This window comes from Paralichthys olivaceus, chromosome 18 (assembly GCF_024713975.1).
Source record: "Paralichthys olivaceus isolate ysfri-2021 chromosome 18, ASM2471397v2, whole genome shotgun sequence".
NCBI classification, from domain to species: domain Eukaryota; kingdom Metazoa; phylum Chordata; class Actinopteri; order Pleuronectiformes; family Paralichthyidae; genus Paralichthys; species Paralichthys olivaceus.
Window position 1 is genome coordinate 2658428 of NC_091110.1, and position 15830 is coordinate 2674257.

Sequence of the window (15830 nt, forward strand, 5' to 3'; positions counted from 1 at the left end):
CTTGTCCATGAACACAAAATCCATTGATTACATTTGACAAACTGCTGCAAGACTGAGCTGAATGTTCTCAAAGAACAATAACCTTTTTCATGGGTGGAACATATTGACATGAAAGAACTGGGGAATATGACAAGTTAATTCATGTGTAGGTGCCTCTCAATAAGTAATAAGGATTTGTTTCCATAGTGTGTTTGACCTGAAACAATCCGAGGAATAGTTCAACACGTTCAACCCACTCTTATTTGCTTTTCTCAGAGACAGTTCGTTTAGTTTATCTCATCTTGGCTTATCTTAGCTTAGTTTTTGATTATCTTAAGACTCAAAATAAGGGCAAGCAGCTAGCCTGACTCTGACCAAAGGAAACAACATCTGTCAACGCACACCACTAACTTCCTTTAAGTTAAATTATATACAGTAATTGAGTTGTCTGTCCTCCTCCTGTCTCTCTGCAGCACAGTGTGGAGGAGACCTGACTGGTCCAGGAGGCGTGATTCTGTCTCCAAACTGGCCAGAGTGGTACGGAGAGGGGGAGGACTGCAGCTGGAGGATACATGTCGGGGAGGACAAACGAGTGCTGCTTGATGTGCAACTGTGAGTTAACGTCTACACACAGACTCATATCCAAACGTCAGCTCTGATTCAGAGTTTGTCCTGACCAAGAGCTCAGTGGAGGGTCCAGCACTCTGTCCAGATGTTGTGCATATTGATATTTCTGTGTTACTGCACTGAACCAATAAAGCCAAACCCAGGTGGGTCCAGTGTAATTCTATTGCCACTGTGTTCAGAAGTTCCATTTTAATTTGGTAACTTACTCTGAGAAGATCTGGTTTAAGATCCCTGCACTGCTAAATGTCTCATTAGTATTTTTGAGACTGAAAGCACATAACCAAAACAGAATTGAGGGATCAAAGTCGAAATCTGTTCTGTGTTCACCCAGCCAGTAAAAGCAGGAGAGACCAGAGCACAGGATAAAATCGGAAAATGTCTGCTGAGCTGCCTCCTGATAATTCACAGTGAATTTAATCCAAAGTAGATGAGCTCAGTGAGTCAAAAATATTTATGTTAAAGCAGTTGAATAACCAGCTTCAAGGCAGCATGAAGGACATGGTGGGGAGTATTAAGACTTTAGATGTAGGAAGGAGCCTATCAGTTTAAAGGCTTGCAAGGCAGAAAGAGGATTTTAAAATCAGCTCGGGCTTGCATCAGGGGCCAATGAAAAGACAGATCAGGGCGAAGTCTATGATCAAGACTGCGATCAAAATGCACTGAGACCTCTTGATGATGTATTGGTCGGAGAAAAGTGGATAGCAGTTCTGAAAGCTTGCATAAGATTTGTGTTATCTGAATTGAATAAGTTACATAACTGAAAAAAGCAGATCTTTTGACATTCACTACATTTCTGTGTTTCTATGAGTTGCTAATAGAATATTCCCTTCATATCTAACATGACTTACATCATTAAGTCACTACGCCATTATGTCCGAAGTTTTTCCAGCAGTTTTAAAACCCCAACCTAAAATAATAACAACAACCATAGAGTATTGTCTGTGTTTTCTTTCTCATTTTGCAAAAGCTACAACTCCTAATTATTTTTCCATCTCTTTTACACCCGGGGCATCCATCGTCATGTTGATTTCACAAAATGCATTGTTGATTCAGATAGATCATTCTTATGTGATTAAGATCTATATATGTCTAGATAATGCCCCACAACTCTTCATTCAATTATTTTTGATTCTGAGTACGACCTCATTCGGGTTAAGATAAAATCCGTCTGTCGGAGAAGATTATTAATTATTCAGACTATTGGCTTGATTAGGTTCAGATCAGAACACTCCTGCAAACAAAGTCACTGTTGCGTTGTTCAGAAAAGGGATTAAGAACTATTCCAGAATACTTGACGGAATGGCGGACGTTGTGCAAGAATCCAGATGAATGAAAACATCAGATTCATGTTTTGATAAGTGAGGTGTAAAAGGTGCAGGTGTAAGGACTTTCTACCTTATACAGATCACTGGGTGCTTTCCCCCCCTGCTCTGTTTCTACTTCACACAGTTTTATCAAGTTTCACGCTTCTCATCATGTGAATGACTTATTTTCCCAAATTTTTTACAATATATATGTTCTATTGTTCACATGCACTTTAATACTGACAGTGTTGAATGTAATGATGAAACAGCCCCAAAATAACAGAGTTGATTATGCTAAAAGTTGCTAATTTAACACAGTGTATTGTACAGCTTTGTCTCACAACAGAATAAGTAAGGTATATGTAACAAATCACAGTGAATCTGTAACTAATTAATAAAACAACCATCACAACACTTCAATTCTACTCTCCTTTAAAAATGAATGCATTTATTTAACTCATTTTATCTGAAGTATGTAATGGGTCGGACAAGTGTAACGACGACTCCCTGCGAGCCCCCAATCTAATTACATACTTCAGTTCTTCGGTAGAAATATGTCACCTCACATTTACAGATATTTAAGTTTTCCAAACCGTGCCTCTTTAAGAGCCTGGAACACGTCTCAGTGCCAATGAAAACGTGTCTGTTTTTACAGACTGTTTAACATTTTGCCTGTGGATCAATGCAGCATTTAGCCTTTGAGGTCATTTTGTCTTCCACATAGTCGGCTGTCAACATGATTACCCTCGGAGTCATCAGAAACCGATACCACTGTCTCTCTCTCTCTCTCTCTCTCTCTCTCTCCCTCTCTTCCTGTCCTCAGACTGAACATCAGCGACAGTGACATGTTGACAATCACTGACGGCGATGAAGTAACAACGCGTATCCTGGGGCGGTACGTGGGAGGAAGCAGCCCCTTCAAGCTCTCCTCCACCACCCCTGACCTGACTGTCACCTTCCACTCCGACCCGGCAGGGCTCGTCTTCGGCAAGGGCGAGGGCTTCATCATCAACTACATGGGTGAGAGTCTGGTGATAGTTACATTTTTCTTATTTCAGCAAATCCTACAACAAGATAAAACCACAACTGATCCTATGAACAGGGGCTCTCTGTGCATTCTACACTATGTTGGTTAGTATAAAGATGCCAAGACTCTGATCTCTATGGAGTTGAGCTGCATTTATTCAGAGAATGACAGAAATCATTTTGCTTTACAGTAAAACCTGAAAATGAATATATCGACAATACAGGAGATTTTCAACTTTAAAGATTACACTTGATGTAGGACTCCTGACATTGTCCCACAATTCAATTCAACCACAGTTTTTACGTGCTTGTAATGGCTAACCCTGTACATTGATATTTTTATGAGATTTGTTGACACAGTCACAAGACAGATCTGAAAACTTGTACTTTCATTCAGTCCCCCCCCCCCCCCATTCATTTTCATTTTGCCTCTTTCCTCACATGCTGCCAACTTCATTTTTCATCTTCCCCTTTCTTCCCCTCTCATCTTTATTTGTCTTTTCTTTCATTTCCCTCTGCCCTTATTCAATCACATCCCATTTGTTTCTCCATCTCGCAACGGTGCCTCACTCACACACGAGCCCCAGAGTTTCACAAGCAGCCAAATAAGCTCAGTCGCTCCTTCTACACACAGTAATCTGCTGTGCTCCCTATATCCTACACCTGACACCAATTTAGAATTGCACACAGACACACACTGTCCAATTTACTTGTCATCCTCCCGACACCACAAGCTCTAACAGGTTTCCCAGAGGAGTAAATCAAGTAGACACAGCATGAATATGCAGGCTACTCGCTTTGATTATATATACCTGTGTGTGTGTGTGTGTGTGTGTGTGTGTGTACTGAGAATAAATTACCCACCACACACATTCAGGCTGCAGGGAGGAGGAGGACCAAGTCAATAGAGAATGAATAATTGATCCAGGAAATTCAACTTACAAGTCCCTGCGGGCTTATTATACTGTACAGTGTAATGCAATACTGTAGGCTGTCTGATCAATCATCACATATACATATGCAGACACATACACACTAGTCCCAACAGGAGGATCCTTATTTCCATGTTTCTCTAGGCTGTAATGACTTTTTTCGGTCTTTGAACAGTGTGTATTAAAGTTTTGCATTTTCTTCTTGGGATGGTTTGCTACCAGAGATGGTTTTGTTTTATTCTTCTCTTTTTCAAGAAATTAGCACTTGAAAAAGCTAAGTGAGAAAAAAAAAGAGAATAAATCATGATAAAGCCTATTATTGTTCTTACATAATTATTTTTAATATGACAATAAAGTGAAATAAACAACTGAAACCTAATCTTATGCTCAAAGTACTTTTAGTTCCACAGCAGTGTAAGATTGGTGTGAGACAGAGACAGTGCCGTCCAGAAGAAACATGAGGCTGGAATCTACAGGGATCTCTTTTAACATGGAAGGAACATAATAAAGTATTAAAACCAAAAGTCAGGCACTATCTTTAGCTTTGCCTCAAAATGGGACAGCTCATTGTAGAGGAACCCATGGTGAACTGTGTGAATCAATCCAGCATTTCAAAGAGCAGTGCACCCAGCTGCCAGACTGTTGTGGGGCCGGCCTTGTATTTCCCATTTGAAACTCTGGAGGCGTGTACACAAGAGTTCCTACAATGAACAAAGGAGGAGGCACTGAAAAGATAAATGTATCTTTCTCAGCTTAAAAGATAAATGAAACGCTGGATTGCAAGCCAGGTTGGGCCGCACCAGAGGGGAAGCTGTAAGGTCTGCTCTTCAAAATGCAGCCACATCCAAAGTCAATAACCCGCACTCGAGGGCCGTCTGGGCCACATTCAATGAAGATGTTCTCTGATTTTGTATCACGATGGAAGACTCCCTTAGAGTACAAATCGATGGCTGCCTCCACCAGCTGCTTCATGATGATCAGAGACAGAGATAAAGGGACACACAGGAGTTAGAGTGGGGAAGAAGGGAGTCTGAGGTGACACTGACAAACAAGCTGGATGTAGTAGCTGCCTTGGATCTTTCGACCACAGCCCGAAGTGTCATGAAATTAAATTTTATCCTGAACACTTTGAGGATTAAGCTGAGGTCCAAAGGCCTTTCTTAATTCTGTGAACAGCAATTTAAATAAAAGACCTGAGCCCAAGGTCTATTTAGTGACTGGAGCTCTTGATCATATCATGTGATCTCCAGAACAATTACTTAAAGGAATTTAGGAATTTAAGGAATGTTAAAGGAATTCAGGGGTAGACAGTCTGTAGGCCTTCACTCTGAGACATTGAGCTAAGAGATGCTAAAATGTTTGGGTTTGTCACGATGAGCAGTATCTGTCAATGAAACAGTGTTGTTAAAATCTGCCTTCATTTCTATATATAGTATAAACATTAATGACAACAATGTTAGAGCATGATTCAGTTTAGGAAAGATGGCTTCAATGCAATTCCCTCATACTGTGACTGACATCCTCAGCAAATGATGTCTCTGAAGATTTGTAATAAATTCCACTCCTCAAAACAGCATAAATGTTCATTCTAAATTCTTAAAAGTTTTCTTTAAATCACTCTGTCTGTTAAATCATCTTCTATGTCAAACAGTAGCAATACATTTTCTGAGACACTGAATGTGTGTCATCTAAAACTAAAACTGATGATCGCTGCCTTTACATACATAAAGGCATAAAGGCATTCAGATATTTAGATATACATATATAAAGATTCCGATATTTACATATAAATGAATAGACAAAACAATAAAGAAGTGTTCTTCTATTCCTGGACTTATTGGATATTACAAAAACATTTCATGAGCACATAACAACAAATCTTTTTCCCGTGGCAGATGTGATAGACAACTGATAGCTTGTGATCTTTTTCTTGAGGACTGGTCCACTGGATGCTTGAATTAAACTGGATAAACTTTTCAGAAAGCAGCTTCAGTAGACCACCCTGGAAAGATGAAATCCATCATTCTGCCACACGGCACAATAAGTCCATCAATCTTCCACACTGAGAAGGACTCCTCCTCACAGAGAGCATGTGCCGGTATTCATGTCCAGATCAGAAGTGGTGCTGTTCATCTTGTTGCTTCTTTACCCTTCACTGCAGCCGAACCTGGACCACAAGCAATAACACGTCATAATGGAGCCATTAATCAATGTTTGTTTTTTTTATTTTTTCAGAGGTGTCCCGAAACGACTCCTGTCCAGACCTGCCTGAGATCCAGAACGGCTGGAAGACGACATCCCATGTTGCACTGGTGCGAGGGGCTCACATCACCTACCAGTGTGACCCTGGTTATGACCTGGTGGGACGGGAGACCCTCAACTGTCAGTTAGACCTCTCCTGGAGCTCACAGCCCCCGTTCTGTGAGAAGAGTCAGTTCCACTCTTATTTAAACTCTATCTACTGCCCAGTTGTTTGTGTTTGAGACCATGTGTAGCCGTATCGTTAACTCATTACAAGTTACAACTACATTTAATGGCTCCCTCTGGATAGTTTTTTCTAATTTCAGTAACCTCATTAAAGTTTGTGTACTGTTGCAGCCAAATCCAGATTTCTGCATGTCCAAGCTGAGCTATGGTTGATTTCTATTCCATGTTAGTCCATTTTCTTCCCTTCATTTAGATAAATTCTTTTCTTAGGCACAACATTGAATTTAATTGTCAAATTATTATTGTTACATGTTATTAAATTAGGGCAGCATGGTGGTGCACTGTCGCCTCACAGCAAGCAGGTTCTTGTTTTGAATCCTAGTTCAGCTGGGGCTTTCTGTGTCTGCTAGCATTTTCTCCTCCCACAGTCCAAAAGCAAAAAGCAAAATCTGTGTAACAAATCAGTTTCTATCACAATAAGATAAATATTTTGGAGTAAAAAGTTCTTACATCCCTCTCTGTGTATAAAATGAAAAATACTTTCAAGTACAAGAACCTCAGAAATTGTACAAGTAAAGTCAAAGTGGCAGCCATTTGTTTACAGGACATCTCTCTAAAGAGACTTTGAATAGATTGAAGCATGGTGCAACTTAGACACTTGCTGCTGACTAACAAGCAATCATTATGTTATCAATAATAATTAAGTGTAATAGTCTTTACACTGTTATTGTTCACATTTTAACGAGTCAGATCTGATACCTGATGGTGCTCAAGCGATCCCGGTCTCTCTCGCCTCTCTCTCTCTCCCCCTCTCCACTATCTCTCTCTCTTCTCTCCCCTCTTTTCCACCCATCTCTCCTCTCCTCCCTTTTTTCTTTGCTCACCCCAACCAGTAGAGGCAGATGACCGCCCACGTTGAGTCTGGTTCTAGAGGTTTCTCTCTGTTAATGAGGGAGTTTTTCCTCCACAGTCTCCAAAGTGCTGCTCATTGTGGGAACTGTTGGGTTTCTCTATAATAATAAGATTTTAAGGTCTTGACCTTCTATGTAAAGTGCCTTGAGATAATGTTTATTATGATTTGGCACTATACAAATAAAATCGAATTAAAATTGAACATTACGTTATAGGTTGCTCCTATCAGGATGTATCTTAAATCAGAAGAAATTGTGAACAATATGACATGTATAATACAAAAATGTTGAAGCATATTTTTCTCTCATTCACTCATTTTGGTAATCCATGTTTTTGCTCTCCACTGGAGAAGAAATGTATATATTCAGTACCAGGAAAATGAGCCCATCTACAGCTTCCTGAGCTGTGGTTTCTGTGGTTTCCACGGTCACATGGCAAATTAAACCTAAATCAACTCAGGTGGCTGTGAAAAGCAGCTGAGCATGGCTACCGTGAATCAGGCTGCTGTTGGAGGCAGAGGCAGCAGAAAGTGTTCACTTCCTGAAAGGACTTTTAATGAGATTTCATGAAACACATTCATGCTCATAATCTTCAGTGAATAAAGCTGTGTCTGAGTTTTTTTTTCCTTTATCACAATGCAGAGGATAAATAATTGAATTCCCCATCAGCTTCAGAGGAAAGATTTTAAGTAAATAATGGGCACTTAATATTTTAGAATGATTTTAACATTTGAGTAGTAAGTTAAGGAGTAAGTTAGGCTTAATTTTTAAAAATGTATTGATGCCTGATGTATATGAAAAACAATATTTCACTCTTCTTTCCTCTGTTGTCTTTTCCTCAGTCATGTACTGCTCAGACCCTGGCCACGTGGAGCACTCCACCAGGTCTCTGTCAGACCCTAAACTCCTGGTGGGAACAACCATTCAGTACAGCTGCAATCCTGGCTTCATCCTACAGGGCGGCGCCACCATCACTTGCTATGGCCGTGAGCCAGGGACGCCTGTGTGGACGTCTCGACTCCCTCACTGTGTCAGTGAGTATCATTAAAAGCAGATTACATATTAATATCAGTAACGCAGTCCAATGGATTACAAAAAGTGTAAAACAATCAGAATACGTTTGCACCTGTATTCCAAAAAATGGATGCAGTCATATAAATGAAACGTCAAAACCTTGTTAATACAAATGAAATGAATTATGCATATTCAGTATTTGTATATTAGCTAATAAACTAAACCATTGATCCTGATGTGCACTGCAGTGGACACAGTTTAAAGAAAATCCATGTAAGAGAAAACAGAAAAGTGAAACGCAAATGAAACCAGTCCCACGTTGTTTCTGCAGCATTAGTTTGCTCACTGAGAGGGAAACGTTCCTCTGAGTGCTCCCTCACATAAGGTCTTTGCCGACGACACAGCCGCCCCCTCTCTCCCCTCCATGTTTCATTTATGCCTCAATTAATAACTTCCCAACGAAGGAAAAAATGCCAAAAAGATAAATAAATAGAAAAAAGATTGTGAGCTGAAGCGATCGTTTGGTTTAATTTGCCAGTCCTGTGACTACAGAGAGCTGTCACCAGGGTACATGGCAGTTAACTGAAGATGAGAGGCTCTTTCCCTGCTGCTGTGGATCTAACATGAGTGGGTTTGTGTGACTTCTTGCAAAATGGAAAAAGGACTGGCTCTCTCCTTCCCGTGCTGACACAGATCACAGCGTCTCTACTCGCCAGAATGCCAGGACTGATGATGAACGTGTGTGTGTGTGCTTCATTATTAATGTTTGTGTGCAGTGTTTGATATGTAAATGTAATGCTAATGCACCATACCAATCAGCCCTCAGCCACCTGGAGGAGGGGGTGGAGATTATCCCTGAGTCATGTCACCTCAGCGGGAGCCTGTCATGTCAGTCGGGCTCTGACGCAAAACCTCAGATTCATGTTGAGGAACTTGACGGCATTCATCCAGCTTTCTTCTTCTCTTTTTTTTCCACAGCTGAGGATTCTGTTTCCTGCGAAAACCCTGGTCTCCCTGACAACGGCTACCAGATCCTGTCCAAGAGGCTCTACCTGCCCAGCGAGTCGCTCACCTTTGTCTGTTACGAAGGTTACGAGCTCATTGGAGAGGTTGCAATTAAATGCATCCTGGGAAACCCGTCATTCTGGAGCGGCCCACTTCCACTCTGCAGGGGTGAGGCTTCTGCAGAATTTGGTGGATTTTTTTAAGTGTTTGTGGCATGAACAGCTCCCTTGTCCACAGATATATGCACGTACCTGAGGGGGTTTGGTGCCCTTTGTTTGTTGATACAGATTGATCATGCTTCTGTTCATGCAACTGACAATTCGCTAAACTCCTTTCCAAAACAACGACTATAAAATCTTAGATCAGCGTCCCCATGCTGAGTCACAGCATAGGTCGTCAAAGACTTCGTAGGGTGGTGTCCCTTTCCTTTCGAAGACCAAAGACACAAGAGCAGAAGAACTGAATCAAACAGTAGTAGAAGAAGCATATGGAGCATTTATTTAAGTGACATACAGGCTTTGAAAGTAATGTTATTAAGTAACAGTACAAGTATTACTAAAATTTACATTTATAAAACACATGATGGGCAACCATCTAAATTATAAAGTCTCATTAATTGACCTGCTAATTATTTCCTTTATTTATATTTTAAGCTGTTTACCCAAGTACTGCACATAAACACCATTATAGGGTAATCTAAAGTTACTCTATTTGACTGTTCTTCTAAATATTGTGAAATATTTTACTTTTATGCCACAACAATTATATTCGAATTAAAATATTTACAAACTAAATATATAAAGAGTTTATACATATATTAACTACAATGTTAAACTAACCAACAGTGTATGTAGGTAGAGCTGATATAATAAGCATGATAATAAGAAAATCAATTGGCAACTAATTTGGCAATTGCAAATGAGAGCATATGCAGCCCCTATTTTTTAAGTTACTTTAATTATTTTGGTGTGTTTTTAATCATTTTGAGGTTTGGATAATAGGTTGGAAAAAACAAGCATTGTGGGACTCTGGGTAATTCTGTTTTCTGGAACAATCAAATAATTGAGAATTTTATAATTACATAATTTGAAACAGATCCTGGATCCCTCAAAGGATAAACAGATTTTGTTAGCTCCTCGTGGAGGTCATGATAACATCTGAGAACAACTGATCTCAGGGATTAAAATACATTTACTACAGCATTTATGCTTAAAGTACTTTTTCAAGAAGTACGTTTTTCAATGCAGGACTTTGACTTGTCATTAAGTAGTTTACAATGTAGTAGCAATACTTTTAGTAAATAAGATGATGACAATATGTGCCAAGTGAGATACAGTATGTGTGAGAGCAGAAAGCCAGAGAGGCGGAACAGTGTGATCGTGAGGATTTTAGCGAACAGTGAATTCAAAGCAGCCTTGTTACAAAACTGCAAACTGCACAAGGAAGTATGATGTCAATTTTCATTTGCACTGACTGACAGAATGATGTCTTGCAGCCAACCATGACTGCTTTGGCAACCATGCTTTGGAAGGTGAGTCTGTGTGTGTTTGTGTGTGTTGGTGTGATCTGATACTGTGGGGCTGTAAAGGCCACACAGTTTGTTGTGTAGACTAACAAGAAACCCCCAACAACTGCCTGCATCAGCAAGCCTGCAAGTTCATTCCCAATGTCCGTGTTTGTGTGTGTTTGTCCAACCACCTGTAGAATCGACAGGTCTACGTTTGCTAAGCCATCCCCGACCAGACTCTCATTTGTTCTCCTACCTTTGATTAAACTGGCTTTCTTTGTGTTGTGTCTCAGTTGCAGAGGCGACTGCGGGCTCCACTCTGGATGGAGGGAACATTGCACTGGCTGTCTTCATCCTGGTCCTTCTGTTGTCTGTGCTGCTGGGAGGCGCCTACATCTATGTCACACGGTATAAACTCTGAGCACATAACTTTAGGAAGTTGTTTCGCATTTTGGGAAATAACACAACTTTCTGGCTTATTCATTGAAGACCGATACAGCTTTCATATTAGCAGGTTAGCTCAATTTACAGCAGAGACATGTAGGGCTGAAATTAGTAGTTAGTTGATTGATGTGGCTAAATCATCAGCTATGTTATAATTGATTTGTTGATAATCGGTAATAATAATAGTTTTATTTTATCTTTTTAATAAACTGCATATTTCCCAAAAAGTCAAATTATTTTGTTTCTAAGTATATTTTGTCATTCTGGGGGACAGGGAGCATTCTATTTGCAATATTTATTGTATTCAAAATGCATTACCTGCGATTTAAAAACCTTTGGTGAGAGGAAATAAAATGTCCACACTGTGGAAATTTTGATTTCAAGATACAACTAATTGTTGGCTTGGTCTATTAGCTTGTCTTTCAAACTTTCCACCACACTGCTCATACACTGCCCCCTACTGTTCATTTGCATACAAGGAATTCACTTGTTTGGACATGCACCGACAACGCACCAGACAGACACAGGATGCGTTAGGCAGCTATCGTTTGTACGTGAATGAGTGAGCAAAGCACTTTGAATTGCCTTGTTGCTGAAATGTTCTATACAAATAAACCTGCCTTGCCTAAAATTCGCTGGAACATCGTCTCCCTAAACTAACATTTGCTGACTACCACTAGGAACAAAATACAGCTGAGTTGTTATTGTTTTGCGGGTAAGAGGTAATAAAGCCAAAACCGTATTGTCTCTATGATTTTTATTTTATTTTATACTCTCTCCTCATTCTGTCCATCAGGTGCAGGTATCACTCCAACCTGAGGCTGCCTCTTATCTACCCCCACCCTTACCGACAGATCACTGTGGAGACAGAGTTTGACAACCCGCTCTACGAGACAGGAGGGGTGAGTGTCCTTACATTAAAGAACTTATTGTCTGTATACTCCAGGTACTCACACTGTCAATTCTGCCTCTGTCTTGTCCATCTTCTCTTTCATTCTTAGCAGGACACTCGTGAATATGAAGTATCGATATGAGAAGCCTCACAAAAGACATTTCTGACCCAAGACCGACCGCCTCGTCCTAACTCCTCATCCTCTCCCCCTCCTTCCCCGCCCAGGAGGAGGCGATGTAAATACAAATAGATGATGTCCAGCCCCTTCTGCGATGAGATGCAGTGATCGATCCTGCTCTCTCCTCCTTTGCGGAATGGTTTCTGACGACATGGTGGGATATAGGAGGGGAAATGAGGAGCAGGAGAGGAGACAGACGGGTTATTGACAAACCTGTGTGCATCAGTGTTTCTGGGAGATGATGGGAGATGTAGATAGAGAGAAAAGACCTAAATCAAAGAACAACGAGCATGGTGAGGAAAAATGAGGTGATGTTTGTGAGATGGGACAGAAAAGGACTTTAGGAGGGGAGAAGGCGAAGGATTCGGGGACAGGAAACAGTGTGAGGAATCTGGACTGAAGGGGTTTAAGCACTTTTAAGTATTTTTGTCAAACATTTCTCACTTTTCTCAATTTAGAGAAATAATCCTAGAATATGTGTCAGACAGGGAGAGTTCAAGTTTATAATCCTTAAGATTTTCATGAAATCAGACCCCATTAAGGTTTATATTCAAAAGGTAGTGAAAGTTTTAGCTACATTCCCAGAATATCGACACAAAAGGATGTTAATGTGTGATTCACTAGTTAGCTAAAATTAAATGTATGAATTAAAACAGGTGGATGGAAACACTTAAGTCAACATCACTGTTTTCTCCTACAGCTGAGCTCGGTTCATTTACTGCTAATGTAGGGAACATTTCCTACTGCTTCACATTAAAAACAGTCAACAGGCCAAACACAGTGTGACTTTTACTGTGAAGCAGTCACAGGAAATGCATGGTGTGACCGTGATCGTTCAACCAATTGTCAATATTTGCTGGATTGCTACAGCGAGGGTCAATGTCTGTGATTGTCTGGTCTGCAGGTCAATCTTAGGGATTGTCAACTTTAAGTGTGTTGGGGATAAATTGACGGGAAGAATGATGGGCTTTATTTTTTTTAATTTTTACCACACAAGTCACTTTTTCTTACCACAAAATGACAATAACAAGGAGGAAATAATGCTGAGTGGCTGCCTTTGTGTCCCTCCTAATCAGTCCAACACAGGATGTCTGTCTCCTGTCCCAGAAATCCCTCCTGCCTGCAGTCACCGTAAAAGCTTTTTACTCCAGCCGCTTCACTTCTGACTTTAGCTGTAGTGAATTGGTATTTAAATCTATGACTTCAGGGGCCAGTGCAGTACTGTTGTCTTATTTCTCTCACATGTAGTTAGATTGATGACCTCAGGTCTGAACCGGCTGATGACTAAAAAGGAAAAGGAAGAAAAAAAAAACGAAAAAAAACATGTGAATAGCATAGCTGTAGTCAACTGACCGACCTTTGAGTGCAAGCTCAATCAACCCACCAGATGATGTATTTATTTTGATGTACTGTATATGTGATGTTTTATGCAGATTGATTAATGTACATTTTCATTATGAGAAGACAAATGTCAACATTTTCCCTAAATAAATGGTAAAACTTGAATAAAAAGTACAAAACATTCTTTGTAAATATTGAGGCCTTCGGATGAATTCTTTTGCATCTTGTTTTTATTTCAGGGAACAAATGTGAAACCAAAATGTGACTGACAAACTCCTTTCTTTAGAATCTGTGGTCTTTTCAAAGCTCTTTGCTCAGTCTATGCAGAACGTGTCTTTCGTCTTTACGCATCCTTCTGTCTGTCTGTGTGTCTGTCTGTTTGTCTGTGGAACATATATCTTGCAAGCTGTTCAACATTTGGGCTTCACTCTTGGCAAGTGTGTTGTAAATTGCCAGAGAAAGTGCAGTCCTGATTTTGGTGTGATTTTGACACGCAATATGTTCATATTAATAAAACTTGAATAAACAGGCGAGCAGCGCTCTGTAGCAGTCAGTGGGTGTGGGGCAGTGGGCCTCAGTCTGGGTCTTCTTGTATGTCCTAAACTACAGCAGTGGTTGACGATTGGGTCAAACCTCAGAGGAAGTCGCTGCCAGATCATTTTGATAATTTGATTATTTTTATTACCCAACATCAGATTGAGACACAGACACACAGCAAAGTTGATTAGCAATTGGTCTTCAAAGTAAAAACACAACGTTTGTTTTATTGCTGAAATGCTTTTATTTTGAAAAGTTAATTCTGAGGATTATGTTGATTGCTGACCTCTGAAATAGCCGACATGCAGTGTATGAAAAAATACATTAGTTAAGGCAATCATTCAAACCTGTATATAAGCGAAGAGGACTCACTTATGACAGGAAACAATTCTGAAGTAGCTCCAGAGCATTAAGACAGGCCAAACTACTTCACCCCAGCCATTCCAAACAGTGAGGTTCAGAACAGACACTGCAGTAGTCATTCAAATTAATGTTAATCATTTTGGTTCCAGATCCTCAAATGTGAATGTACAGTCTTGCCGATTATATTTAAATTGTCTTTATTTAAAAGTTAAAATGGATTATACACTGTAAATTTTGTATTTGAGTGTGAAAATGTATATTCAAAACCAGCCAACCCTAATCCTACAACATGTGAGGTTCTGGTTGGTTAGACAACCTGTCAAAGTCTGTTCACTAAGCCATGTAGTCCAGAGCCTGCTTTAATATCAGGTGAGGTCCAGGTAGTGGGAAGATGATACAAGTATGATATTTTAAATTCTATATCAATTTAATGGAGTTTCTTAACCAGAATAAGACTCTGGACATGCATAAACTGTAAAGTAATAACATGTTGTATAAAAATACAATTTTTTAAATTTGACATAGAAAGAACACGAGTGGCATATGAAACTTGGCTGTCAAATGTGTTGTATCAATGACCATGAAATGTTTTTACTATGATCCACTTAAAGATATCATGCCCTTTATTTTATCTTTCACTGCACATTTTCTGACCTAAATTAAAAACTTGCTTCATCCATCACAGTTAGGATCAAGTTTGTTTTTGCACATATCCACAGCAGTCTGTTGACAAACATACTTTTCTACTTAATCTGCACATAAACTAAAAAAAAAATGCTGACATATCTAACCAACCTAATTTGAACAGATGAGTCAATTTAGAGAAAAGCTCAACAGTCCTCAAGACTCAAGGGAACAACCAGACGCTATAGGCTACAGACAGCTGCCAGCTCATGAAGTAGATCCTTGATCTTCTCAGTGGCCTGTTTGTGTAAAGTCAGCCTTTAGAATTTTAACATACAGGTGAAAACAAACAGGAAGCCAGTGCAGGGAGAGCAGAGGTGGATTTACACGATCTCAGTGATAATCTTTGCAGCAGAGTTTGAACCAGTTGAGCAGTGGTGGACAAAATATGCAATTTCATTACTTGAGTCAAAGTATAGATACTCCTGGTCAAATATGACTCCAGTACAAGTAAAGGTTGCTCAGTCAAGTTATAACTTGAGTTGAAATATACTGGAGCACTTTCTTTTAAAAAGAGTTTAAATAAAAACCTCAAATGTCTAATTTCCATTGTAGTCAAGAATACATTTGTGTACATTATGCCACGTTATGTTTATTTGGAAAACCTTTTTTACATTTTTAAACTCACATGCACCAAAATAATAGGAACAGTAATAAGA

At 39.7% G+C, this 15830-nt stretch overlaps 1 protein-coding gene across 4 annotated transcripts in view; it reads left to right on the plus strand.

Moving 5' to 3' along the window:
• The window catches only part of LOC109625963 (seizure 6-like protein), a 60861-nt gene extending 46590 nt beyond the window's left edge, over positions 1–14271 (plus strand). The window contains exons 9-17 of one of the 4 annotated variants that reach the window (XM_020081587.2): positions 453–591; positions 2734–2930; positions 6104–6298; positions 8049–8240; positions 9199–9393; positions 10721–10756; positions 11026–11140; positions 11973–12078; positions 12178–14271. In XM_020081587.2, coding sequence (XP_019937146.1) covers positions 453–591; positions 2734–2930; positions 6104–6298; positions 8049–8240; positions 9199–9393; positions 10721–10756; positions 11026–11140; positions 11973–12078; positions 12178–12210 — 1208 coding nt within the window. In that variant the 3' untranslated portion in view covers positions 12211–14271. The remainder of the gene's footprint in view (positions 1–452; positions 592–2733; positions 2931–6103; positions 6299–8048; positions 8241–9198; positions 9394–10720; positions 10757–11025; positions 11141–11972; positions 12079–12177) is intronic. The other 3 variants (XM_020081588.2, XM_020081589.2, XM_020081590.2) reach the window with 3 other exon arrangements.
• The last annotated feature ends 1559 nt before the right edge of the window (positions 14272–15830 follow it).